A 25,030-nucleotide genomic window follows, 5' to 3' on the forward strand; every position below is an offset into this window, starting at 1 on the left:
TGATATTGAAGCATTTTTTGATTGAATGAAGAGACAGTCTTGAACAAGAGGATGTTAGAATTGCTGGGCAAGGGGCTGGGGTTGTGGCTCAGCGGTAGAACGCTCACCTAGCATAGGCAAGGCGCCGAGTTCAATCCTCAGCACCACATAAAATGCACAAGTCTGAGTTCTGGTGCTCGAAGATGGGTGTTCACATTATTTAAGGGAGCTATACGTGTTAGTTGAGTATATTAACTGGCAAGTATGCTTGAATTCCATATGCCATCTGCAGCAGAATAAATAAGTAATGTTCTTCAGAAAACCAGTATGGGAGATTCTTGATAAAAAAGAAAATAATAAACAAAATTGATGGTCACATAATTTGAGGAAGTGCATTTTGTTCCACCCTTTTAGTAGATCTGTAGGGCACAGTATAAAGGATTTGTTTAATCACAATTTTCTAACCTTTGGCAATACAATCCTTTTTTTGAGTGATAAATCCCAGCAACTGAGAAACTAATGTTGAGAAGTATTCAGTTGGAAGTATCAGTTCAATCCAATAAAATTTCCTGGGTATCTATGTGTAGTCAGCTCTGTGGTAAGCCCACTTGGGATTATAAAAAGATTGTGCAATTTCTGCCCTATTGGAAGTTACGGCATGTTAAGATATTAAGGCTTCCAACACTAGACAGCTAAAAGCTACTACAAATAGGTTATATTGTAGGTTTTAAAATATTGGAGGATGATGATAATAACTTTTTTTATTTTCTTCTAAAATTCCAAAGGAATCTTCCAAAATCAACTGAGAGATTATTAGGAACCATAGGACACAGAGAGTTGTCTGGTTTAAAAAAATCATGTACAAATATCATTATCTTTCTTGTACATCAAAATGTAAAATTAAAACAGTGTAATGGAACAAAACCACAATCCAAAACTTCTATCAAGTGTCCAGAAATTAGTACAGTTTATATTGATATAAAAATAGACTGGGTCATAAAATGGAATATATTCCAGAAATAAGTCCATTTCTTATAAGGGAGTGTGGAATATGATAAAGATGAGAATTCAAGCCAAGAAGGCACCATCTATTTTTAATAAAAAATAAATACCTACATTACTATCAGATTCAAATAAATTCTAGGAAGTAATTACGCAAAGGATGTGATTGAAATACACACAGACAAATAACAAATAAAAACCTCACTTGTCCCATTAAAATATTAGAAGAAAATAGGGCTGAATGTTTCTATAATTTTGGAATGGGAATGCTTTGAAAAGCCTGATTTAAAAAATCCAGTCTCCCTAAATGATCAATAAAGTTGACTATTTAAATTCAAACTATTAGACAATAAACAGAATACAATACAAACAAAGGCAAAAAGTGAAAAAAAAGAGCCTGACATGGTGGCATTCATCTGTAATCCCAGTGGCTCAGGAGGCTGAGTAAGGCAGAAGGATCACAAGTTCAAGGCCAACCTCAGCAACTTAGCAAGGCCTAAGCAACTTAACAAGACCCTGTCTCAAAATAAAAAATAAAAAGGGCTGAGGATGTGGCTAAGTGGTTAAGTGTCCCTGGGTTCAATCCCTGGCACTGGTATTAAAAAAAAAAAAGGATGAAAAAAATATATTACATAAATTATTACAAATACAGTTTATTTATTATTATTATACATAAAATTTTACCAATCTCAAAATACATAAAAACTGTGTAAAATAAGTTCAGAACTTGAATAACTTCTTCAAAAAGGAAGAGGTATGGATAGTTAAAAATAGATAATCAAAATTCTCAGAATTGCAATGTAAAAATGAATTTTTACTTCCTCTATCTGGTTGGCAAAGATAAAATCATTTACATTTGGCAAAGGTATGAGAAGGCTGGCATTTACATTTACTATTGGTTGGGATGTACATTGATAAATATCTAGAAAATAGTGGTATGGGTTAACTAATACAAAATCGAAAGGGAAAATACACCTTCAACCCTGAATCTCAAGAGATTTATCTAAGGGGATTATTGCATAACTAACCAACGATATGTATGCAAAGGGCTCTTTATAGCAGGTTTGCACATAATATTAATAACAGGATTCTAAGGCCTGCTCTGTACAATAATAATTAACACATTGTTTAATCAAATTTTCACAGAACCTTATGAATAATATATAATCCTATTCGTGTGTCAGATGAGAACACTCAGTTTAAAATTTCATATTGAGAGCAAGTATAATATGTGGGATGAAAAATGCAGATCATTCTGCTCTGTTCTGTTTATTAGGGTAGGAATCAAAGAATGAGATTATTTTCAACTGAGGTGGGCAGAACAGAAATGCTTGTGCCAATAAGTGGATGTTAAGTTAAAAGGGTCTGAGATGTGGGCCTGAGTTTATCTCTTTGAGACAGATAATTGGAGCTATTGGAACTAAGGTAAATTGCTGGGAGATCCTAAGGTCCAAAGAGAGAAATATGAATTTGGTGCTAGGAGGGCTTGTACATTCATGAGAAGCACAGGCTTTGAAGGCGATCTACCAGCCCTTTTCAAATCCTTACTCTGGCAGTTTACTAAACCCCTCTGTGCCACAGCTATAAAATGGGACTAATTCTAGCATCCACCTTATAGGGTTGTTGAAATGGCTGAGTAAGATTTAGTGTAAAACTCCTATAAAACTTTCTGACACTAGAATAATTCAATAAATGTTTGCTATGATGATTATGAGGAGAAGGATGGAAAATGAGTGGAAAATAGGGAAGATGTTGACAAAACATGTTCCTTTGAAAATTCATACACCTAACTCATGAAGATACCTTTTCCAATACTGCCTCCATTCAGCCCATTAAATTTAATCTCCATAAGTACCAGAAAAACTCATTACTGTTACGATGTGACTTTATGTTCGCCAAGAAATATCTCTGTTGTTTTATTGTTTAAAACTCAACTCAAAGACTATTCATCATCTACTTTTTTGCTTTCATGAACTAATGTATATTTTGAAAGGGACTGGAAAAAAATTTAATTAGGAACTCATTGTCTTTCAATTGAGTTTATATAATTGAGATTGATTCATATAAAGGGGTATCAAAACTTTGTTTTGAACAAATTTGTGGAAGCAAGGTATTATTAAACACTTGGTTAAAAAATTAATCATTTAGTCCTTTCTAAAAACAAAATTTTGTTATTATTTAGGTCTTATGAAAATAGAAAGTATATAAGCAAACTGCTTCTTTTCCCCAAAATATAAGTGGTTAGGGAATAGAGTTTAGAGGAATCTTATTCACGTATCAAATGAGAGGGGAAAAAAGACAACCTTTATTTTTTCTGGTTTCTGTGTCTGATTACTTTTGAATTTAACCCACACAATGCTAGGCCATGGAACAATGCTTCCAAGGGCTTTCTGGAGCATTATGAAGTGGGAGACCACCTGAATTCATGGATTTATTCCTTCCTCAGGTATTTATTGACGATCTGTTGTCCCTCGTGCACTGTTCTTGGCATTGGGGATAAAGTGAGAGCAAAATGGATTGAAAGGAGGAGAGTATTCAGTGAATTTAGTGATGGAATGTCTTCTATCGTTCCTTTGAACAACACAGGCTGTTCTGAGGCCTCATCAGATACTTAAGCCACCTCCAGAACCTCCTTGGGGTTTTCTGTCATCTCCTGTGACATATCTTGTTTGTAGTACTGGGTCAGCCAAGGACAGATGCCATGTACCTTGCTGGATTAATCACTTCTCCAATTCAGTGGTTCATATCATCAAAGCTTTAAGAGGAGGCTCTAATAGGTACCAACTAGAATTACTAGAAATATTTACTTAGGTTGCCTCTGTCTCTGATTCTAAGTGAATCAGTGGAGCATATGATTGATTTTATGATTGAAAATTAGTCCGTTTCCATGTGACACTATTCAGGTATTATCTCATTATCATAGGCCCAGTACAGCCATCCTTTGCCAATTTTCTTTTTAAAATTTTCTTTTTAATTTTTTAAAATTTTTTATTATTGGTTGTTCAAAACATTACAAAGCTCTTGACATATCATATTTCATACATTTGATTCAAGTGGGTTATGAACTCTCAATTTTCCCCCATACATAGATTGCAGAATCACATCGGTTACACATCCACGTTTTTACATATTGCCATACTAGTGTCTGTTGTATTCTGCTGCCTTTCCTATCCTCTACTATCCCCCCTCCCCTCCCCTCCCTTCTTCTCTCTCTACCCCATCTACTGTAATTCATTTCTCCCCCTTGTTTTTTTCCCTTTCCCCTCACTTCCTCTTATATGTAATTTTGTATAACCATGAGGGTCTCCTTCCATTTCCATGCAATTTCCCTTCTCTCTCCCTTTCCCTCCCACCTCTCATCCCTGTTTAATATTAATCTTCTTCTCATGCTCTTCCTCCCTGCTCTGTTCTTTGTTGCTCTCCTTATATCAAAGATGACATTTGGCATTTGTTTTTTAGGGATTGGCTAGCTTCACTTAGTATAATCTGCTCTAGTGCCATCCATTTCCCTGCTTTGCCAATTTTCTATTGATGAAGGACTCCATTCAAATAATGACCAGAAAAGGATGAGAAATTTGGAGACCCTCCCCTTTATTGCCTATTCCTTTTATTTTGTCCCATTGAAACTTCTCTTATTAAAAATTAAAAATGGTGAGAAATAAACATAACTTGTATGACATTATGAATTTGTATTTTTTCTGCTTTTTAATGAGTAATTGCAAAAAAGAAAAATCTGAGAATAATTCATCTGACTTGATTTAATGACTAACCCTCCGAATTACTTGAGTCTCTATGAGACTCTCTTCATCATCTTTCACCACTCCTTAGAGTCACACTCACTCCCACCCTGGTAGTTCCTGCAGAACACTTAGGCATTCTATCTATAAATTGTAGAAGCATTTTGTCTAGTTTCATGATGGATTTAATGACTTGGAAACATTTGTTTTCTCTATTTACAGTTAGAAAACAATGAGGAGGCAATACGATTCCAGAATGGTTTTTTTTTTTTTAATAAAAAAAGGTGCAGTTAGTTATGCTGAGCCCAATTGATACTGGTATTTACCACCTCCTTCTCTATTTCAGGCAAGGCAGCTTGACATTGGCACACCATACAACCTGAGTGAACCAGTGAGTAACTGCTTCCCTTGTCAAGAGCTTCACCCTGTTTGTGTTAATATAACAGGAACAACGATCAGGTTTTGTGACAATAAGGATAATTACTAAATAAAATCTCATTTATCTGTCAGTTTTAGTCTGCTTTCTCACTGCTGTGACTAAAAGGATCTGAGCAGCACAGTTATACAGGAGAAAAAGTTTATTTGACGGCTTGGGAGGTCTTAGTCCATAGAAGGCTGCCTCCATTTCTTGAGGCTTAAAGTGAGGCTGAACATCATGGTAGGAGAGTGTGACAGAGGCAAGCAGCTCACATCAGAAAGAAGAGACTCTACTTGCCAGATACAAATATATACCCCAAAGCCACTCCCCAATTCCCACCTCCTCCAGCCACACCATAAAGACTTCAGTTACCACTCACTTAATACCTACCAGGGGATTAACTCACTGATTGGGTTAAGGCTCTCACAACCCAGTCATTTCTTCTTTGAACTTTCTTGCATTGTCTCACACGTGAGCTTTTGGAGGACACCTTGTATCCAAACCATTAACAATATCCCTGCTAAAAAGTGATCAATGGAAATAGTGAGGAGTCTGGATTATGGAGTATTTTTAAAAAAATGAAGTGTGTTAAGATGGAAAAAGCACTGGAGTAACCCAAGATTGTGATTTTTGATTCTGCGTAGCTGCATGGTTTTGGATAATTTGCTTACTATTTCTAAGACTTAGTTTTTCTATGTATTGTTTATGAGGGTTGGGCTAGACAATCTTCAATGTTTCTTCTAAAATTACATTTTATAGGAAAAGGGTGTGTGGGGGGACAGGAATGTGGTGGAGGGAAACAGCTTACATCATGGTGATCAGAAAACAGAGAAAGACTCCACTCACCAGATACAAAAGTATACGCCAAAGCCATGCCCCTTTCCCACCTCCTTCAGCCACACCCTAATACTTTAGTTACCACTCAGTTAATACCTACCAGGGGATTAACTCTCCGATTGTGTTAAGGTACTCACAACCCAATCATTTATCCTCTGAACCTTCTTGCACTGTCTCACACGTGAGCTTTTGGGGGACACCTCATCCAAATCATAACATAAACAAATGTTTAGTGATTCAAAGCACTGGTCTGAAGCAGGCACTGAGTTATGTAGCAGAGATTTACGGAATAAACAGTCTCTTTTTAAGAGGATTCTCAACCTTTTGAGACATATATAAAACCATGGCCAGACAGCATCTGAGAACCAAAATAGTGATGTATTGTATGGGTGTGAGTAGATGGGTGTTAAAGGATTACATACAAGGAAAAATAAAAAAGAAAAAAGAAAAAGTCTCTGTAGTTCCCTGTAAGACCTTTAAACTGAAATTAGAAAGAGGAAGAGATTTTTAGAAGTTGAAGGAAAGGCATATCAGTTAAAGGGCTTTTTTTTTTTTTTTCAAGGAACAAAAGTGCAAAACAGCCTAACTTGTTCAGAACAGTAAAAGTTTTTCAGTTTGTTTGAAAAAATGCAATGTGTATGGAATGGGAGGGATGTGGAAGAGGAAAACTGGCAAGTTAGGTGAGGCCAGGTCATGAAGGGTGCTGTATATCATTCTTGGTAACTTGACCTTAATCCAGAAAATAATGGAGAGACAGAATTCAAGGTAAGCAAAGGTTGTGACCAGGTTTGGTTTTAAAAAGATCACTCGTAACTAGGGAAAAAAGTTCATGAGGCTGTTGGCAAGTGGTGAAGGGCAAAGCAGAAAATCAGGGCAGTGAGTGAGGAACCTGGATGGATTTCAGTTAATGACTAGATGCGTCAGTAGGACTTGGTGATGGCTTGTCTATGAGGATGGGGGATAGTGCATGAGAGGAGAAGGAGCACTGATTCCTGGCTCAAACAACTCATTAAATTGGGGCCATGTTACAAGAAACACAGGAGAAAGAGAAGAGATGAGGGTGGAAAACAAGGAAATTAATGTTTCATATGCTCATTTGAGGTGTTTGCAGGGACTCAAGTAGAAATGTCCAAAGAGCAAGTGGATATGTGGATCTGGAGTTAGAGAAGAGCAGTTATTAATTTGGGGGTTATCCACATGTGACTTGTGGAAGGAATGACCAATATAGTCACAGGCACAGAAAGAGCAAGTAAGAAGAATTGTACCAACTCAGCCCAATAGGAGGTCAGGGCAGCTGTGGGAGGATGTTTGCAGGGCAGCTGTGGAAGACAAGCCAGCAAGTAGGCAGCTGACTTCCCAAATGGTCTACCTACTAAGTTTTAGCATGTCACCTTTTGCTTGTGTCCCTAGTGTTGCGTTTCCCTTGTTAAGTGAGAATGGCCTGTGGACCCAGGATGTATTTGATGCCATGCTTCCCTGGACTCCACCTGTTGCCAGTGGACAGTATGTTCTGGAAAGTTGGGTGCTTCCTGGGTCAGGGCCTGGCCAGGGTTTAACTCCCCTCGGCAACCTGCTGCCCTGCAGGGAACCACATTAAGCCCTAGTCTGTCTATAGATATGACAGCTCTAATTAGAATCCAAAAGGTCCTGATCCTTTGGAGGCCTCAACCTCTTAGTAGCTTTGTTTCCAAAACATGGGAGATACTTTTTGTTACTATGCATTTCCAGATGACAAGAAAAAGTCACATTTCTTCAGTCATTATCATCTGTTATTGTCTCTTGCAGTGCATCCAAGGATGTCATTTTTGGAACTCTGTAGAACAGGAAAACTGTGCTTTAAAGTGTGTAAGTATTAGCTATCTTTTAATTTTGATATTGATGTCTCCCTTTAGAGAAAAGTTGTCTAAGAGGATTCCCATTTGCATTCCCATTTCCAGCTAGTTTTCTTAACCCTAAAGAAAAAGCATGACAGCCTGAGTAATAAGTAGTAATGGGAAAAAAGCTGAGATCAGCATTATAAATGTATCATCCAAGGAAGGTTGATGCAAACCAGGGATGCCCAAATGCTTCACTATAAAGACATTTTGGTAGAATGTTAGGTATTTATTAAATTTTCTATCCCTGTGCTTCTCAAGGTTTAATGTACAAGATTCTAGTATACTGGAATACTAAAAGGTATTTAGTATACAGTATACTAAAAGGCAGATTCTGATTCAGTAGATCAGGGGTGGGGCCTGAGATTCTGCACTTGTATCAAGTTTCTAGGTGATGAGACACTAGTGGTCCCCAAACCACATTTTGGATAGGAAGGCACTAGATCATGTTCAAAATTTCTTTGTAGAAAACATGGTAGCCTAGCAATCTAATCCAGAGGTCACAAACACTCCACTTCATTTAAGAAATTGATCTCAGAGACTTTATTTTTCATTTGACTTGGATTTGTCATTTAGTGTGTAACTTAATTAAGGCACTTAACTCCTTCATTCTTTACTTTTCTCACAGGTAGATTAGGATAAAAATACAATCTTTCTTCTAAGGATGATTACTGACACATTAAAAGTATTCTGATATCATGAATAGGAATTTTGTCATTTGTTTAGGTGTTCATGTCAGAGGTTAAATCAGTATGAATCATAATAATGTTGGGTAATACTAATATTATTTTATATTAATGAGTAGATTATGGCAGCAAAGTTTAAACAAGGACACTAAACTCTTTATATATATATATATATATATATATATATATATATATATATATATATATATATATATTCCTTACAGTTTTTCTTATTTAGTGTGTCCTTGAAGACTTCTGTTACAGGAATTATTTTGCCCATCCCCATATTTGTAGCTGTGGGCCTCTTATAGTGGAAGTGATTAAAAAGAGGAGCATTTTTCCTCTGGACTTGGTAACTGCCATACACTTCTCACAAATTGCAACTTATGTAATTATTTGTCTAGGTGTATGTTTAATATTTTTTCTCCAGTATATAAGCTTGATCAGGGGAGGACAGTTTTCAGACTGTATTCTCTGAACTCACTACTACAAAGTAGCTGTTCCATCATCAATACTTGCCAAATGAATGAATGGGAAGTGCCATTTGTTGCCAGGCAACAATTCAAAAAGCAAAGTTATTGATGGAGCAGTCGGTCTGAGCATAAGAACCTGCTGGCCTTTGCTATCCAGAGCTATGGGTGATGATTTTCATTTCAGTTTATTCCCCTTAGACCTCTGTAGACACTCATTCATTCCCTAATTTGTTCACAGATTCTCTCTTAATTGACTGGGATTTTCTTGCAGACATCATACTCTTCCATTTTTACTAATTATGCAGATAACATGATTTTTAGAGCCATGCATACAATGACCTGCCTGGACAGAAGGTCCAGCTCTGGGATCCTTTTTGGTTTTTGTTGGTTATTAATGGTGGGACAAGAAATTAATTTGAAAGAAATGTTTAGCTAAGCATCATTAAAATTATTTACAACTTTAAGAGTTTTAAGTACTTTTTCTTTCATTTTTTTTCTATGCAGAATGATACCTATGCCACCATTTGTGAGGTGAGTTGACAATAACATATGAAAAAAGATGTCATCAAACCTCATGTTTTTATCTCCAGTCTTTAAACAGCTATTAATCTTATTGGAAATGTTATTACTGTGGGTATAAAAATGAAGGTATAATTCTATTTTGGGGAACAAATATTTGTTGTGTTTTGCGTATACATGTACATATATAATACTGTATATATGCGTGAATATATGTGTATATGTACATTCATATATATGAATATGTATATACACTATTCTATATATTCTATATGTATGCTATGTCAGAGTATATATATAAAATATATAGTACATATATATTATATATACCACAACAAACATTTGTTGTGTTTCATGTATGTACATAATATATGTACATAATATACATAAAACATAATATATAATATACATAAAACACACAATATATATGTATCAGTATCTGAAGGTGATTGAGGCGGTTCTGGGAAACTTTGTAGATTCCAAAATTCTTAGATGCGTAAGTCCAGATGGTATAGTATTTTCACATAACCAGTTTATATACAGTTTAAATCATCTTTAGATTACTTCCAATACCTAATACAATGTGAATGCTGTGTAAATAACTGTTACACTAGATTGCTTAGGGAATAAAGACAAGGAAAAATAGCTATACAAGTTTAGTCAGGATTAAGTTTTTAAGAAAAATATTTGCAGATGTGGAACTTACCAATACAGAGGGCTAACTGTATATTATTGTACTGTGGTTTGAAAATGTATAATTCCTGGAGTCTGGGTAGAGGGCAAGGGTATTGGGACTGGCAGGGGAGGGGAGAATGGAAGGGCACGCCCAGAGGTATCTCTGCCAATGGTGTTTTCTTCCCCTAAACATATGGTGTGCCACCATGAAATTCACCACATTGAAAGAGAACCTTGCAATTGCAGATTTATTATTTAACATAATCCTTTGCCTACACTTTGAAACACAATTTTTCTCTCTGCTGTGATAGTGAGTGACTTCACATTGGCTTGGGCTTCCATGCAGGTCTCTGTTGTCCTCTGGGCTCTTCTCTCCTGCACTTGATTTTCTCCTCTTCTAAGAGACCTTAGGATTTTGATCTCTTTCTACTGAGTCTTCTTCAGCTAAACTTATCTGCCCTGGATTCCATCACCTCAGAATTAGGTTACTTGACAATAGGTGATAAGAAGTAGCAGTATTATTTCTCACTTCAAAACCTTGTTATGTTCTATTTAAATGTCCTGGTAACCAGAGAAGAGGACTGTCATATCCTGCCTGGGGAGGGGGTAGAAATTATCATCTCTATCTAGTAAAGCAGAAAATTCCCTTTTAACAGAGGACAAAACAAGAATAAAAAATATTTAATTGGAACATTTTCTCAAATTGCCCTTGAGAGTGGGTAGAGGTGGCAGCTGGTTAAGAAGAAATAAAATGGGTGGGGAATTTGCCCCATAAATAGACAATTAAAGATCTTTCCTGATTGAGTTTTTAAAAAGCAAGCTTCCTGAGGAACTTTTATGTGATTAAAGAAAAATCATTTGCAAAGAACAGTCCCTAAGGAGATTGTGCCGGGGGGGTGAGGAAAACCAGGGAGAAAGAACATCTCTCAGGCAACAAAGCTGCCCAGGATTGTGTGGCCTGAGTTACCAGTTCCTCGTTAATCATTATACTGCTCAATTGTCTGTACTTACAGATAGTAATCTTTCTATTGGTTTTATGACTAATATAATCTGTTTATACTTTATATTTTACACTTAAAAATATTACAATTTAAATAGAGTAGGACTGAAGAGAAAGGCATACATGTAATATAGATAGATATATTTGAACTCAGTGTTTCATGCTTTGGACAATCATCCTCTTTCATCACTAATGTTTCCACCTAGGAAGCTTGAAATTTTTGCAATTCATGTTTCTTGGAGGAACATCAAGTCTTGGCTTGAAGGTCACTTCACAGTCCTTCCTGATCATCCTCATGGAAGAAGCCTCCTACCTGTCTAACCATGCCCCATATTTTGACTTGCTTTATTTTTTCTTCATAGCATTTTTCATTTTCTTAACTTAAAAAAAAAACTTGTCACTTTTTTTTTTTTTAAATATGTCTTGGTTATTATCTGTCTTTTCCTGAGAATGTAAGTTCCACAAAGGCAGAGGGAACTTACCTATCTTGTGCACTGATATATTTTTAGGCCTAAAACAGAGCACATAAAAGATACTTCACTATATATATATATATAATATACACACACACACACACACATATATATATATATATATGAATATTTATTTTTCTAATTTGTTATACATGATGGCAGAATGCAATTCATTTCATATTACACATGTGGAGCACAATTGTTCAAGTCATTGATTGTACACAAAGTATTTCCACATCATTTGTGTCTTCATACATGTACTTAGGGTAATGATGACTATCTAAAATTTCTCCATTCCTTCCATGCCCTGCCATCACCATTATGAGTCAACATCTTCTATCAAAGAAAACATTTGGCTTTTAGTTTTTTGGGATTGGCTTGATTCACTTAGCATTATATTCTCCAATTTTATCCATTTACCTGCAAATACCATGATTTTATTCTCTTTTAATGCTGAGTAATGTTCTATTGTGTATATATACCAAAATTTCCCTATCCATTCATCTACTGAAAGGCATCTAGATTGGCTCCATATTTTAGCTATTGTGAATAGTGCTGCTATAAACATTGCTATGACTGTGTCCCTGTAGTGTGCTGTTTTTAACTCCTTTGGATATGAACCGAGGAGTGGGATAGCTGGGTCAAATGGTGGTTCCACTCCAAGTTTTCCAAGGAATCTCCATACTGCTTTCCAGATTGCACCAATTTACAGTCCCACCAGCAATGTATGAGTCTGCCTTTTTCCCCACATCCTCACCAACACTTTTAGTTGTTTGTATTCTTAATAGCTGCCATTCTGACTGGAGTGAGATGAAATCTTAGAGTAGTTTTGATTTGCATTTCTCTAATTGCTAGAGATGTTGAACATTTTTTCATATGTTTGTTGATTGATTGTATATCATTTTCTGAGAAGTGTCTGTTCAGGTCCTTGGCCCATTTGTTGATTGGGTTATTTGTTTTTTTGGTGTTAAGGTTTTTGAGTGCTTTATATATCCTAGAGATTAGTGCTCTATCTGATGTGCTTGTGGTAAAGATTTGTTCCTATTCTGTAGTCTATCTATTCACCTCACTGATTGTTTCTTTTGCTGAGAAGAAGCTTTTTAGTTTGAATCCATCCTATTTATTGATTCTTGGTTTTAATTCTTACACTATAAGAGTCTTATTAAGGAAGTTGGGGCCTAATCTGACATGATGGAGATTTGGGCCTACTTTTTCTTTCCATTTGGGGCAACGTCTCTGGTTTTATTCCTAGGTCCTTGATCCACTTTGAGTTGAGTTTTGTGCATGGTGAGAGATAGGAATGCCTTTTTCACCACTTCTGTTTAACATAGTTCTTGAAACTCTAGGCAGAGCAATCAAACAGATGAAAAAAATTAAAGGGATATGGATAGGAAAAGAAGAAATCAAATTATGAATTCAGCAAAGTAACTGGATGCAAAATCAACACCAATACTTAACTCTTCTTAAAGGAATGAATGCTTTAGGGAAACAATGCTACAATTCTTACGGGGAGTGGGGGTGTGTCTTCCTGTGTGACAGAAGTTAGAAAAGGTACCTGGCAGCCTGGGAAACCAAGGGTGGAGCAAAAGGGAAACTCAAATACTATGGAAAAAATGGAAGTGGGAATGGGAATTGAGACAGCAGACTGATATAGCCCCGGGCAGAGTAAACAGTGGGAAGGCAGCTCAAAAACCAGGAGTGTGCTGTATTAATGTTTCATCTGGGGGCCTACAGATCAGATGCTATAAATTGCTTAGATCCAACTCTCTAGATTTTCTCTAGACAACTTGAGTTTAAGAACACTGGATAGTCTCATTTGAAGTCTAATGCTGGATTGCCTCCATGAACTGAGAGGTGGGGGAAGGGAAGGCTAGTTGATAGCTTTGCCTCCTCTTGAGATAACATTTAAACTCTCAGATGGATGAAAAATTTACTATATGTTTCCCCTGTAAAAAATAGGGCCACCATTTTCCCTGATTGTCAGGATTAGCCATATTTCTAAATAATCTATATTTCAATTTCTCTCTTTTTTCTTCCTTGGTTTTCTTTATTAGAAAAGAAAACCTCATGTTATGTAATACTTTTTGTTGTTTCTTTTCTGTAGTTAATGGGTTGTTTTGAATGTGTTTTACTGAAATTTGCAAACAGCATGTGAAAGTACACTAAACTTTTAAGTTAAATTATCCTGAGCCCAAACTAAGGTATTTAAATTAATCCTTAACTAAGCAAACCTGGGCTTATCAGACTCCACTTCCTTTCAGTGCACAAATCAAACATTGAAAAGTTAGTATTTACAAGTTACAGCCCTTCTTTTCAGGGTAAATATAATGTGCCACAGTTTCCACTATCAGCATGAGAAACAATAGCCTGTTGTCCTAGGAATAATTATAAATTCAAGGCAAGCAGGAAGATTGATCATGATTGCATTGTGCTTTTATGATGTGTGCTCTTTCTCCAAGTTCTTTTTCTTTTTTCTGTAGTTAATGTTAATGCATCTGTTAAAAGTTGCAGATTTGGGTTCTTTCATCGGATCCATACTCTGTTTTTGATTAATGAGATAAGGTGTTAATCATCATTATGTAGTAGATCTTAAAATTTAACATTAGTATTAAGCTATCCATTAAAATCTTCAGCAATTATAAAATTTTTATATAGATTTTAGTTTTTAATTTTTCCAAGGAGAACATGGACAACCTGAGAAATAGGCAATCTATAAGCATCATTTTAGGCTAGAATTTTAGGTTTCTAGTTCATACAACTTTGACCAGGGTGGCATACATATAATTGCATTGTCAGGCTTAGTGCTTTTTCAAACTGTAGGGTAGGATCCATTAGAGGGTCATAAAATCAATTCAGCAAATCAAGAGTCACATTAAACACTGAAACAGAATAAAATGGAATAGAATTGAATATATAAGAACACTTACAGGTATAGGGTTTCTTTTGGGGTTGATTTAAATGTTTTAAAATTATGTTGTGTTAGTGATTGCACAACTCTGTAAATAACACTAAAAGCCACTGAAACTATGCTCTTAATGGGTGAGTTTTATGGTATGTGAAATATCTCAATAAAACTGCTAAAATGGGGAAAGCAAGTTAGTTTTAAGAATTCTTTCAGTGTGTATATGTATCCTAGGTTGTTTTGTTAAATGATTTTTTATTTTTAATTTTTTATTATTATTTTTACTGTGGAATATGTTCAAAAACAGTCTGAAAGGACTGATCTAATTTCACTAGCAAGAGGGAACTTTATTACAGTTGAAATAGTTGCTATAAAGATACACAGGTCTTCAGATTTTAAATTCGAAATTTATTAGCAAAACCAGCACAAAGGCTGTACTGAATTGTGTCCTACCTGTCTTCCATAGAGAGAGTTCTGTGAAGTCGGTTGCAGTAGTGCAGAAGGTGCATATGAAGAGGAAGTACTGGGTAAGAAAATGCACTTGACCATTATTTCATATCTATACCAATTAGTGACTTGCTCTTATCAAAGTATAGTGAAAAGCTTCTTAAAATATCAAGACTTCTACATCTCAGTAGCATCAAAAATATATTTATAGAGAAAATTAAATTATTTCAAAAGTTGAGAACATTCTGAGACTTAGCAAGATTCTTCTTCCAGACATAGTGGGAAATGTGGCACATGACTTATGTTTAGGACCAGATTTTGCCCTCATGATCAGTATACATAGTCCCTTCTGTCTTAGTGAGGGAGCAATGTATATTCTGAGCAGATTTGATTTAGAAAATGCCATAGTTTTAGTATCTAAAAGTATAGGATTATTTATTTAATGTGCATTATATTATTCTGCTAACAGTTATTCAGTTGAGTACCCAATATGTGCAGGGCTCCCCTAAAAGCCACTAGGAATTTGTGAAATGTATAGAAGCCATACTTCTCAGTGTTAGATTTTGAGTAAGTAGAAAATTTGGGTGTACATCATCTCTCTCTGCTTGCTGTCAAAGTAGGCTGAGTGTTTGTGAGTGGCTTTGCCGTAATGTGTTAAATCTCCCTTGGTTTCTGAAGGGCTAATGCTTTGATAAGTCATAGCCTGGATGTTAGCAGTTATCTTTTATAAAAATCACTGGGGTCTCCTCCCACTGAGAGACAGTTCCCTCCATTGTGGGGGATGCTTGGCTCTTCCATATGTTGAAGCCCTTGTTTCACTGATTTCTTCCTTACATTTTGGCTGATGGAAATCAAAAGGATGTTGTCACCTTGATGTCCTCATTTAGTGTCCCACCAAACCAAAAAAAAAAAAAAACCCCAAAAAACAAAACACCCCACTTTAATTTTTCTGTGGAGAGACAGTGAATACATTAAAATATGTTTTTCCTTCTGTGTTGTGAAAGTTAGCTGTAGGTCAAATTTATATTTTTGTGGTTTTAAAACTGTATGTTGAAATGCCCCGGGGCATCACAGGGGCCTCTGTGAGGAGCCTTAGGGTATATTCAGACACAGGGGAAATGTAAGGATGGTCTACATCTGTTTGGACACTGATGGATCTGTTGATTAGGGAAAGTTCATGACATAAACAACACATCACACTGAAGTCCTTTCTATGACGTTATCTCTTTGCAATGCTGGGGTTTTTGGTGATTTCTGGAGTAACAAGCAAGTACCACAGGAAACTCAACATGAAACAGGAAATAAGGATGGAGATACCTAATCAGATTATAAGACTAGAGAAGCTGTGTAGTGCCCAAGGGGCACATAGATGTATTATTACGAAGTAGTTTTTATTGAAGGATGAAATAAATATATGATTTTGTCCTTCAATATATGTATTATTTTTAAAGCATCTATTAAGCTGTTAGACATACACATTTATTGTTAATACTACTTAATAAATGGAACTATCAGGTAGTTATTTGATCCAAAGAGTCTAAAAAAACTACTGTGATGCTAAGAATTCCCGACATGAGAAAGCTGGAACCTTTGATTTACACCTTTTTCTTACATTCTAAAATTATATTACCAATTTAATTATCTAATTCCATTAGAATACAAGTATAATCAATGCTTTATTTAATTTCTCATGGGCTGTTGATCAATTTCTATGCGTGACTAACAAAGGAAATGTATCAAATGTAAATAAAAGCATTTAAGATTATAGACTGTGTCATTAGTTTGTTATGATGACCTAAGACTATGCATCTAAGACTCTGTCTCTAGCATATCACAATTTTAGATACTTTCTCATTTGGGGGAAAATAGCTAACAATCCATCAAAATAGCAATAGCTATTTTTTTTAGCTATTTTTTATTAAGTATTTATGAGCCAGGTACTATTGTCATTAATTTATAAATATTAGCTCCTTTAGTCTTCAGATGAATAAATACTATAAATAACCTCATTTAACAGATGAGAAAATCAAAGAGTAATGTTTAAACACGTTCTTGGGGGCCTAACGCTAGTGAGAGACATAGCAGGTATTACAACCCCGTTCTGACTGCAGTCATGCTGTTATGACTTCCACTTGATGAAAGTAGTGTGTAACAGCCCAGCTTTGCTTTTTCATTTGAATCACTCTTGCCTTGGTATTTTAGAATAAACTTTCCTTCCCTCTGATTTTTCGTATGTCTCACAAAACTTTGACACGTTATGTCTCTATTTAGCTGTGAAATTAAATTATACTTACATAACTCTGGTTCCTCTACCCTGTTTGTGATTTCTGATGCTTCCCAGTTTTCCTTCTTTGTCTGCTGATAACTCCATTACTGAAATCCTCTTCAAGATATCTGTAGCACCTGCCAATCCTTGGTATTCAGTGTTTGACCATTACCGGCTTGGGGGTGAGGAGTGTGCTTTGCTTATACAGCTTTCATATCCCCCAAATGAACCACAAGTAGATGAAGCAGGAGAGAAGGGTTATGCTAGACCTTTTTGTGAACTGGCCCCTCAGATGAAAATGTCTTTAAGTTTTTTTGATTGGAGAGTATGGACTTTAATTAGTCTATATCCATTTCCTGTAGGGATAAGAATAATCTTTTCAAAGAAAGATTGTTAGTCTCAGGATTTGTATTTAAGAATTTTAAACTCCTTACCAAACCTACCAGGCTTTCTCAAACAAAGTAGTGATTTTTTTTTTCTATAACAAAGTTGAAGTGGGAAATTCATCACAATTTTGGATAAATTAAAAAAAAAAAGTAAAGTAAAAGAATTTCATCCCCGGACTGGGTTTGTGGCTCAGTGGTAGAGCACTTGCCTGACATGTGTGAGGCCCTGGGTTCGATCCTCAGCACCACATATAAATAAATAAAGTAAAAAGTCCATTGGCAACTAAAAAAAAAAAATATGTGTGTGTATGTATATATATATTGCATCCCAGTGGAACATGCCATGCAGGAATCTAACCCCTGGTACAGTGCCTGGCAAGTTGCATCCAATAAATATGTCCCACATATTGTAATTTGTCTAAATGTTTAGAAATCATGAAATGTTTTATAATGCAAAACAGTGGGATGTAGAGTCCTTTTCCATAAATGCAGTAACTCTGTATACATAAAAATTTTGTTGACAAGATCCATAGTAACAGCAAAATTATAGTATAAAATTTAAAAACTGCCTTGGGGAATATATTCTTGGCAACAGATGGTTCTGCTGTGCCATGACATGCTTTTGGTACCTCCCATTCTTGTTACTAAGAAAGTGGTAAAATAAGAGAAAACTGGACAGTCTCAGAACACTCCAAGTTGCCTTTTAAAAGAAGGGAAGACTGTCTTGAAAATGTATACCACTTATTGTTCAGGTGAGTGACTGGAGCAGGAGAATGCTGATAACACTGGATTAAACATTCCTATATTCTTCTGCTTTGATAGACAGGAATATATGGTGAGTGAAACTTTGTTTTCTCCTCAGAAAATACAGACCTTCCTACAGCACCCTTCGCTTCTTCCATTGGAAACCATAGTGTGACATTACGATGGAAATCTGCTAACATTTCTGGAGTAAAATACATCATTCAGTGGAAATATGAACAACTTCCAGGAAGCTGGACCTACACTGAGGTATGCAAAACTGCCTTTGTATCTAAATAAAAACTCCCAAATTATTCAAGTGCCAACATATTACATCTAATTATAGTAGTTCCCCTTCCATCTGTAAATTTTATTTATGAAGTTTAAGTTATCTGCAGTCAATGATGTTCCAAAAATATTACATGAAAAATTTCAGATATAAAGAATTGTTTGGTTTTAAATTGCACATCATTCTGAGTAGCATGATGAAATTTTATGGATTCCTGTTCTGTTCCCCTGGGAAGTAAGCCATCCCTTTGTTCAGTATATACCCATCTGTTATACCTTTAGTAGTAGCTGCCTAGGTTACCAGATGAACTCTCACAGTGTTTATATTACAGTGTTTGTATATGGGGTTTGGTACTCTCTGAGGTTTTAGGTATATTCTGTGGTCTTGAAATGTAGTCTCCCCATGAATAAGGGGAGATTACATATAGGCGCTAATGCATTCTAGAAAAGATTTAAGCATAAGTGGTTGGAGTAGATGAGCTTCAACTTTGGCTACTCTGTAAACCCTTTATTTTATGAGGAATATATAATGTTGACCACATGTTAAATTCCTTCAGCCCAGAATCACATAAGCAATTATTTCATTGGTCATTATCGGACCATGCCTCCTAAATGACTATATCTAGGATCAGGGCAAGAGAAAGATTTTCACAGGCACTTGTTTCAATTTACAAATGCTGTCTATCATAACCATTCAAAACTGTCTTTTTTTTATAAAAACATGGGAAAGTTCAGAAAAAATAGTTCCATGACACCAAGTATAATAATACATAAATATTTATGTAAATTGTTGAAGAAAGTGCCAAATAATTGAATCTATATTCTCAGAAGAGTATTTCTGTGTGAATTTGCAGATTGGTTCTAAGTTCAGTTCTAAGCTCCAGCCCTCTGTTTCATCCCATCTGGCAGGATCTAGGTGCCCCAATATCCAAAAGACCATCCAACTTCTACAAATTAACCTGTTCTTTTGAGTCACATTGTAGGGTGGTGATATAATAAATGCTGATTATTGATCTCTCATGGATCTAGGCTGTGTCCAAGCTCTCTTATGAGGTGGAGTCCCTGCATCCTTTCACTGAATATATTTTTCGAGTGGTTTGGATCTTCACAGCCCAGCTGCAGTTGTATTCTCCCCCAAGTCCCAGTTACAGGACACATCCTTATGGAGGTATGACACACACACATTGTTTGTGGAATAAGGACATTATTCTGAAGCTTTGGTTTAGTTTGTTTTTATTTTGAGTAATAAAAGAAATCTATTCCTTTGTTAATTCTGTTCAACAATTGAGTTCCTATGTGCCAAGTAATGCTCAAAATGACTTTGGATCAGAACATTGACCCCTGATCTGATAGGACTAACAGTTTGGTATAAGACCAATATTTTCTGTAATATACAATAAATAAGATGAAGATATTATAAAACAGCATGGTACTGTGTGCTATCATAAAATAAACATTTGACCAGAGTTTATGCTTTAGAAGATTAGAAACGTGGGATTGGGAGATGGGAGGCTGTTCCAGTATTAAATAAGGTAGTAAGAAGAAGGCTCATTGAGTTGGGGGTGGGAGGGTTAAATTTGGACAAAGGAGTCCAGGGAGTCAGTCAGGAAGACACGTTAGATACACAGAAATCCAGGCAGGAAATGGCCATACAGAGGCTTTAGGACAAGGGCATCCCTGGCTATTTCAAAGGACAGCCAAGCACCCAGCATGGCTGGATGAAAGTGAAGAAGGTGCAGGAATAACAGATAAGGTCACAGAGTTGGAGGGGTAGAATATCAGCTTCAGAGACCTTTGTAAAGACTGTGGAAGAAGATTGCTGTTGGTTTTTGAACAGAGGAGTGATATGATCTGAAGTGACCTCTCTTACATTTTGAAAGGCAGTATGGAGAATGGACAGTTGGGGTAGGTAGAAGCAGGCAGACCTGGTAGGTGGCTGTTACAGTGGCCCATGGGGTGTTAAGAAGTGTTTGGTTTTATATTCATGTCTTGAGATATGTTTTAGTCTTTCTGTTACTTAGATTATAGTATTTTGGGGGGCTATGTAGCAATTATATCTGCAAAGATTAAGCTCCTTGCTTGTTTTTTTTCCCCCATCAGAAGCTGGTCATTTGGGTACTATAATTTTAATGTCATCAGAGGAAGATCAGGTATTCTTTTCATTCATTCTACACATTTTCTTCAAACACCTATTACATATCAGCTATTGTTCTAGGAACCAAAGAAGCTGAAGTCCAAATACTTGAAGGATTTACAATCCAGCTACTGGAGAAGGCAGAGAAGTAATTAAGCAAACGTATTTACTGACTTTGTGAGAGAATTCAATAAGTAGCATCCTTTTTCCTGATTTCTGAACTAATGAAAGATAATGCATATATGTCTGTGGGTGGGTGCAGGAATATCATCATTATTTCTGATAAAGTCTAAGTTGGATGATGTAGCTTAGCATAAAAAAAGTGGGATGAATTGCTAACAACCTGCTTAGACCCAGCTTAGACTTAAGAAGGGAAAGTTTGACTGTGCAAAGCTGACTAATTGCTGCCTCTTGTTGATTTTGTTAGACAGGAAAGGATAAAGAAACTAAAATACTTTTTCAAGATCTCTGAACTTGCTGGGTGTAGTGGTGCATGCCTGTAATCCCAGCAGCTCAGGAGGCTGATGCAGGAGGATCACAGGTTCAAAGCCAGCTTCAGCAAAAGTGAGGCACTAAGCAACTCAGTTAGACCCTGTCTCTAAATAAATACAAAATAGGGCTGGAGATGTGGCTCAGTGGTGGAGTGCCCCTGAGTTCAATCCCTGGTATCAAAAAGAAAAAAAAATCTCTGAATTATTGCCTCTACCTGACAGAAAATTATGGTGCAATGGCTGTTACCAATGAATAGGAACTCGTGTTTCTCTGTAAGGAGAACTAGTGTGGGTAAGAGACAGGAGTATTTACACAAGATTCAAATAGGTATGGCAGGAGGAATAAGGAAATATCTCAATAACCAATACAGTATAATTTTGCATAGGAATAAGGGCTAAAAAGAAAAATAATATAGGATAAGTGATAAAGAATGTCTGAGGAGGAGACCTAGTTTGGATGAAAAGCTAGTCAGGGAAGGCCTCTCTGGGAATGACATTTATTCAGGCTTTACAAGAGGCAAGAAGCTATGCAGATACCCAGGAACGAGTTTCCCAGCAAGAAGGAAGAGCAAGGACCAAGGAGCAGTGTTGGCAATGAGCTGAGTTTATTTGAGAAATGACTGACGAGGCCCGAAGGCAGTGGATAAGATGGAGGGAAGGAGATGAGATACAACAGGGTAGTCAGAGGCCTGGTCACATGGGGCCGCATAGTCTGTCATAAAGAATGTAGCTTTTATTCTAAATGTGACAGCAAGTCTTTGGAGAGTGTTAAACTAGGGGATTAGGATTGATTCAAGTTTTAAAATTTTCATTCTGGCAGTTGCATGGAGACTGGTAGGTGGAGATAGGCCAAGGGAAGGAGGGAACAGTCCAAGCAAATCATGATGATGGCTCTGACTAGGGTGGTCATGATGGAGGTGGTGGAAAAATTTGCCATATATTTTGAAGATAGAGCTGATGGAGTTGAAGAAGGGATTTGGCGAGGAGGATGGAGGATCAATCTCCATAACTTAGAGTTTTTCTGAACACCTGGGTGTTGCCATTTACTGATGAAACTTTGAAACTACTGATGAAGTTTTGAGATGTAACTTAATTCCCTGCTTCTCCCAGCAGGTGAGACTGGAGTTTCTCTCTTCTGCTCCAAGGTGGGGTCTGAGTAAGGTGCAGGCCTCTGTGGCTGAGAAGTGTTGCAGCTCTTAATGGTGGGCTATTCTCTCCAGGGTTGCAGCAGACCCCAGGAGCTCATCATCAAATCCTTCTTTCAGGGTTGTTGTGTTGTGAATTCCAAGAATGAAATCCACAGACCAGGATGAGTTAGTGTAAGAGTAGAATTTGTTGAAGAATAGAAACAGGAAGAGAACTCAAGAGCAGTTTTTTCCCCCTTGAGTGTGCTAGTCTAGGGGTTTATATAGCACTTGAGCCACTGCTATGGGTCCCAACTTAAGCTAATTTGGGTTTGGAAAATTATTAATGCTATTGGTCAATTCTTGAATCCCAACTTTCATTCAGGTCTGCCCCACTTCCATTTTTTACACTCAGGAAGGGGGAGGTTGAGGTCCTGGTGATCTGTTTGCAGGCCCTGGCTATAGAGGTGCAAGGAGTGGGCTTTTCCAGGAGAGGTACCATGCCCAGGCCTAGTCACCGAAGGGTGACAAGTCAGTGTACCTTGGTTCCCAGTGCCTCAGGATCAGCATACCTGCCTGGCAGGTTCCACATGAGCACAAGTGGTGCTTGCTGCCTGTGTTCCAACCCACCAAGGTTGCCACTCTGCTGCTTCATGACTCTGGGGCCGCTTCCTAGCTTGGATCAGAAGGCCGGATGCATGCTTAGCAGCCTGAGAGCCATGTGGCTTAGATGGAGGGAAGACTGGTGCGGGGGCAGCTTTTCTAGGGAAAATCAAATGCCTGTTTTGACCAAGTAAAATTTGAGACGCCTACCAGACATTCAAATGGAGTTGCCAAAGATGCAATTAAATGTATGAACTTGGAACTCAGCGGGTAGGTTAGAGATATCCAAAATACCAATGTATCCTTCATGCACATATAGATGTGATTTCAAACCATGGGCCTGGAGGTTATAGGCTAAGAATAAATATATGTTGAAAAGAGGAGAGGGCCAATTGTTAATCCTGGAGCATCCCCATATTTGGCAACAAAGTAAAGAAGAGGAAGACCAAAGCCAGTAAGGAGGAAGAAACTCTGGAGCTCATGGTCTCATAGCTAAGTGATGAAGTGTTTCAGAAATGAGGGTTATTAATGACACAGTTTCATTATCTCTGGAAAGTAACCAAACTTATCTTTTCTGCCTGATTACAGCTTCACTATTTTTCCCAACTTTCTTTAGAATATTGCTCTGTCAAAATGTAGTTTAACTAAACTGTTCTCTTTGGAGTGCTCCTATGTTCTTAAAGCAACACTAGTTCTTTTTTTTAAATTTCTTTTTTTAGTTGTACATAACACAATACCTTGATTTATTTATTTATGTGTTGCTGAGGGTGGAACCCAGTGCCTCACACATGCAAGGCAAGCACTCTACCGTTGAGCCACAACCCCAGCCCCAACTAGTTCTAAATAAATGCTGCTGTTGTCACATTTAAAATATATTTATGGGGTATCTATATGTGCATAGATCTGATCTGTCTTTAAGTAGCTTACTCTCTTACAGGGGAGATCAAGCACATGCTTAAATGACCCTGAAATAAAATAACTCTTAATAAAAATAATTTTAATCAGAAGCACTGACAAATTCCTGTGGAAGTTCAGAGGAGGGAGATATTTCTAGAACAAAATATCAAAGAAATTTTTCTGGAAGAGGTTTTCATTTGTTGATTTGAACATTAGGTGATACCCAGCTGACTATATGAGTAGAGTTATAGAGATTGAATTCTAAGGCATCAGGGGGAAAAGTGAGTATTCCATCTGCTTGAACCATAGGATACAGGAAGAGAAACAGAGTAACAGTGGGAAAGAGACTAAGTCCAGATTAGAAAACATTGAATGGAAAGCTTTATTTAGAAAGCAGCTGGGGGTTATGGAAGGCTTTAAAGCAGAGGAGTAATTGCTTTATATGGTCTTTAAAAAAGAATTTTGGCAACTATATAGAATGAATTGAGGGGATAAGGGGGATTGGAAAGTTAGACAACTGGGAGACTATTCTAATATTTTTAACATTTCATCAAAGACAAGTTTAAAGAAACAGTATGTATATGGGTGTATTTTTTTACTTCTGTTTTTGAAGATCTGACTTCTCTACCAGGGAAGGGATTCCAGCCTTGAAGCCCTGCAGTGAGCAATGCTAGGGCACACACTTAGGGAGACTTGTTTGATACATTAGAGTTAGCTGAGGCAGCTCAGGAAGACTTGTTTCAGGATGCATGGGCACCCTGCCTCTCAGTCCCAGAAATATGACTGTGTCCAGAGAGCCTCAAGTGGAGCTTGGTCTTGGATTTCCGCAGAGCTGGGCAGCTGATGAAATTGGTTGAGGCATCCCTGCCTTCCTTGATGAGAGCCCTGTTCTTGCTACTAAGTCTCAGGGTTTGTGTGGCTGCTGTGCTGATTATTCTCTGACCATCTCTGCTTAGAACATTAGACATTGGTCTAGGGCCATGTTTGTAAAGTTCCAGATCAGAATGTAATACGTGGATTCTTCCCTGCTCCAAGCAATGCCTCATGTACTCCAACATTGCTGAAACATTTTCTAGAG

The 25,030-nt window shown here is 36.9% G+C and overlaps 1 protein-coding gene across 3 annotated transcripts in view; it reads left to right on the top strand.

Moving 5' to 3' along the window:
• Positions 1 to 25,030, top strand: part of Ros1 (ROS proto-oncogene 1, receptor tyrosine kinase) — a 125,297-nt gene that overhangs the window by 2,520 nt on the left and 97,747 nt on the right. For all 3 annotated transcript variants that reach the window (XM_078019335.1, XM_078019336.1, XM_078019337.1), the window contains exons 2-7: positions 5,065 to 5,109; positions 7,759 to 7,818; positions 9,511 to 9,537; positions 15,042 to 15,102; positions 18,537 to 18,685; positions 19,733 to 19,871. In XM_078019335.1, coding sequence (XP_077875461.1) covers positions 5,065 to 5,109; positions 7,759 to 7,818; positions 9,511 to 9,537; positions 15,042 to 15,102; positions 18,537 to 18,685; positions 19,733 to 19,871 — 481 coding nt within the window. The remainder of the gene's footprint in view (positions 1 to 5,064; positions 5,110 to 7,758; positions 7,819 to 9,510; positions 9,538 to 15,041; positions 15,103 to 18,536; positions 18,686 to 19,732; positions 19,872 to 25,030) is intronic.

The sequence above is a fragment of the Ictidomys tridecemlineatus genome, chromosome 8 (assembly GCF_052094955.1).
Source record: "Ictidomys tridecemlineatus isolate mIctTri1 chromosome 8, mIctTri1.hap1, whole genome shotgun sequence".
NCBI classification, from domain to species: domain Eukaryota; kingdom Metazoa; phylum Chordata; class Mammalia; order Rodentia; family Sciuridae; genus Ictidomys; species Ictidomys tridecemlineatus.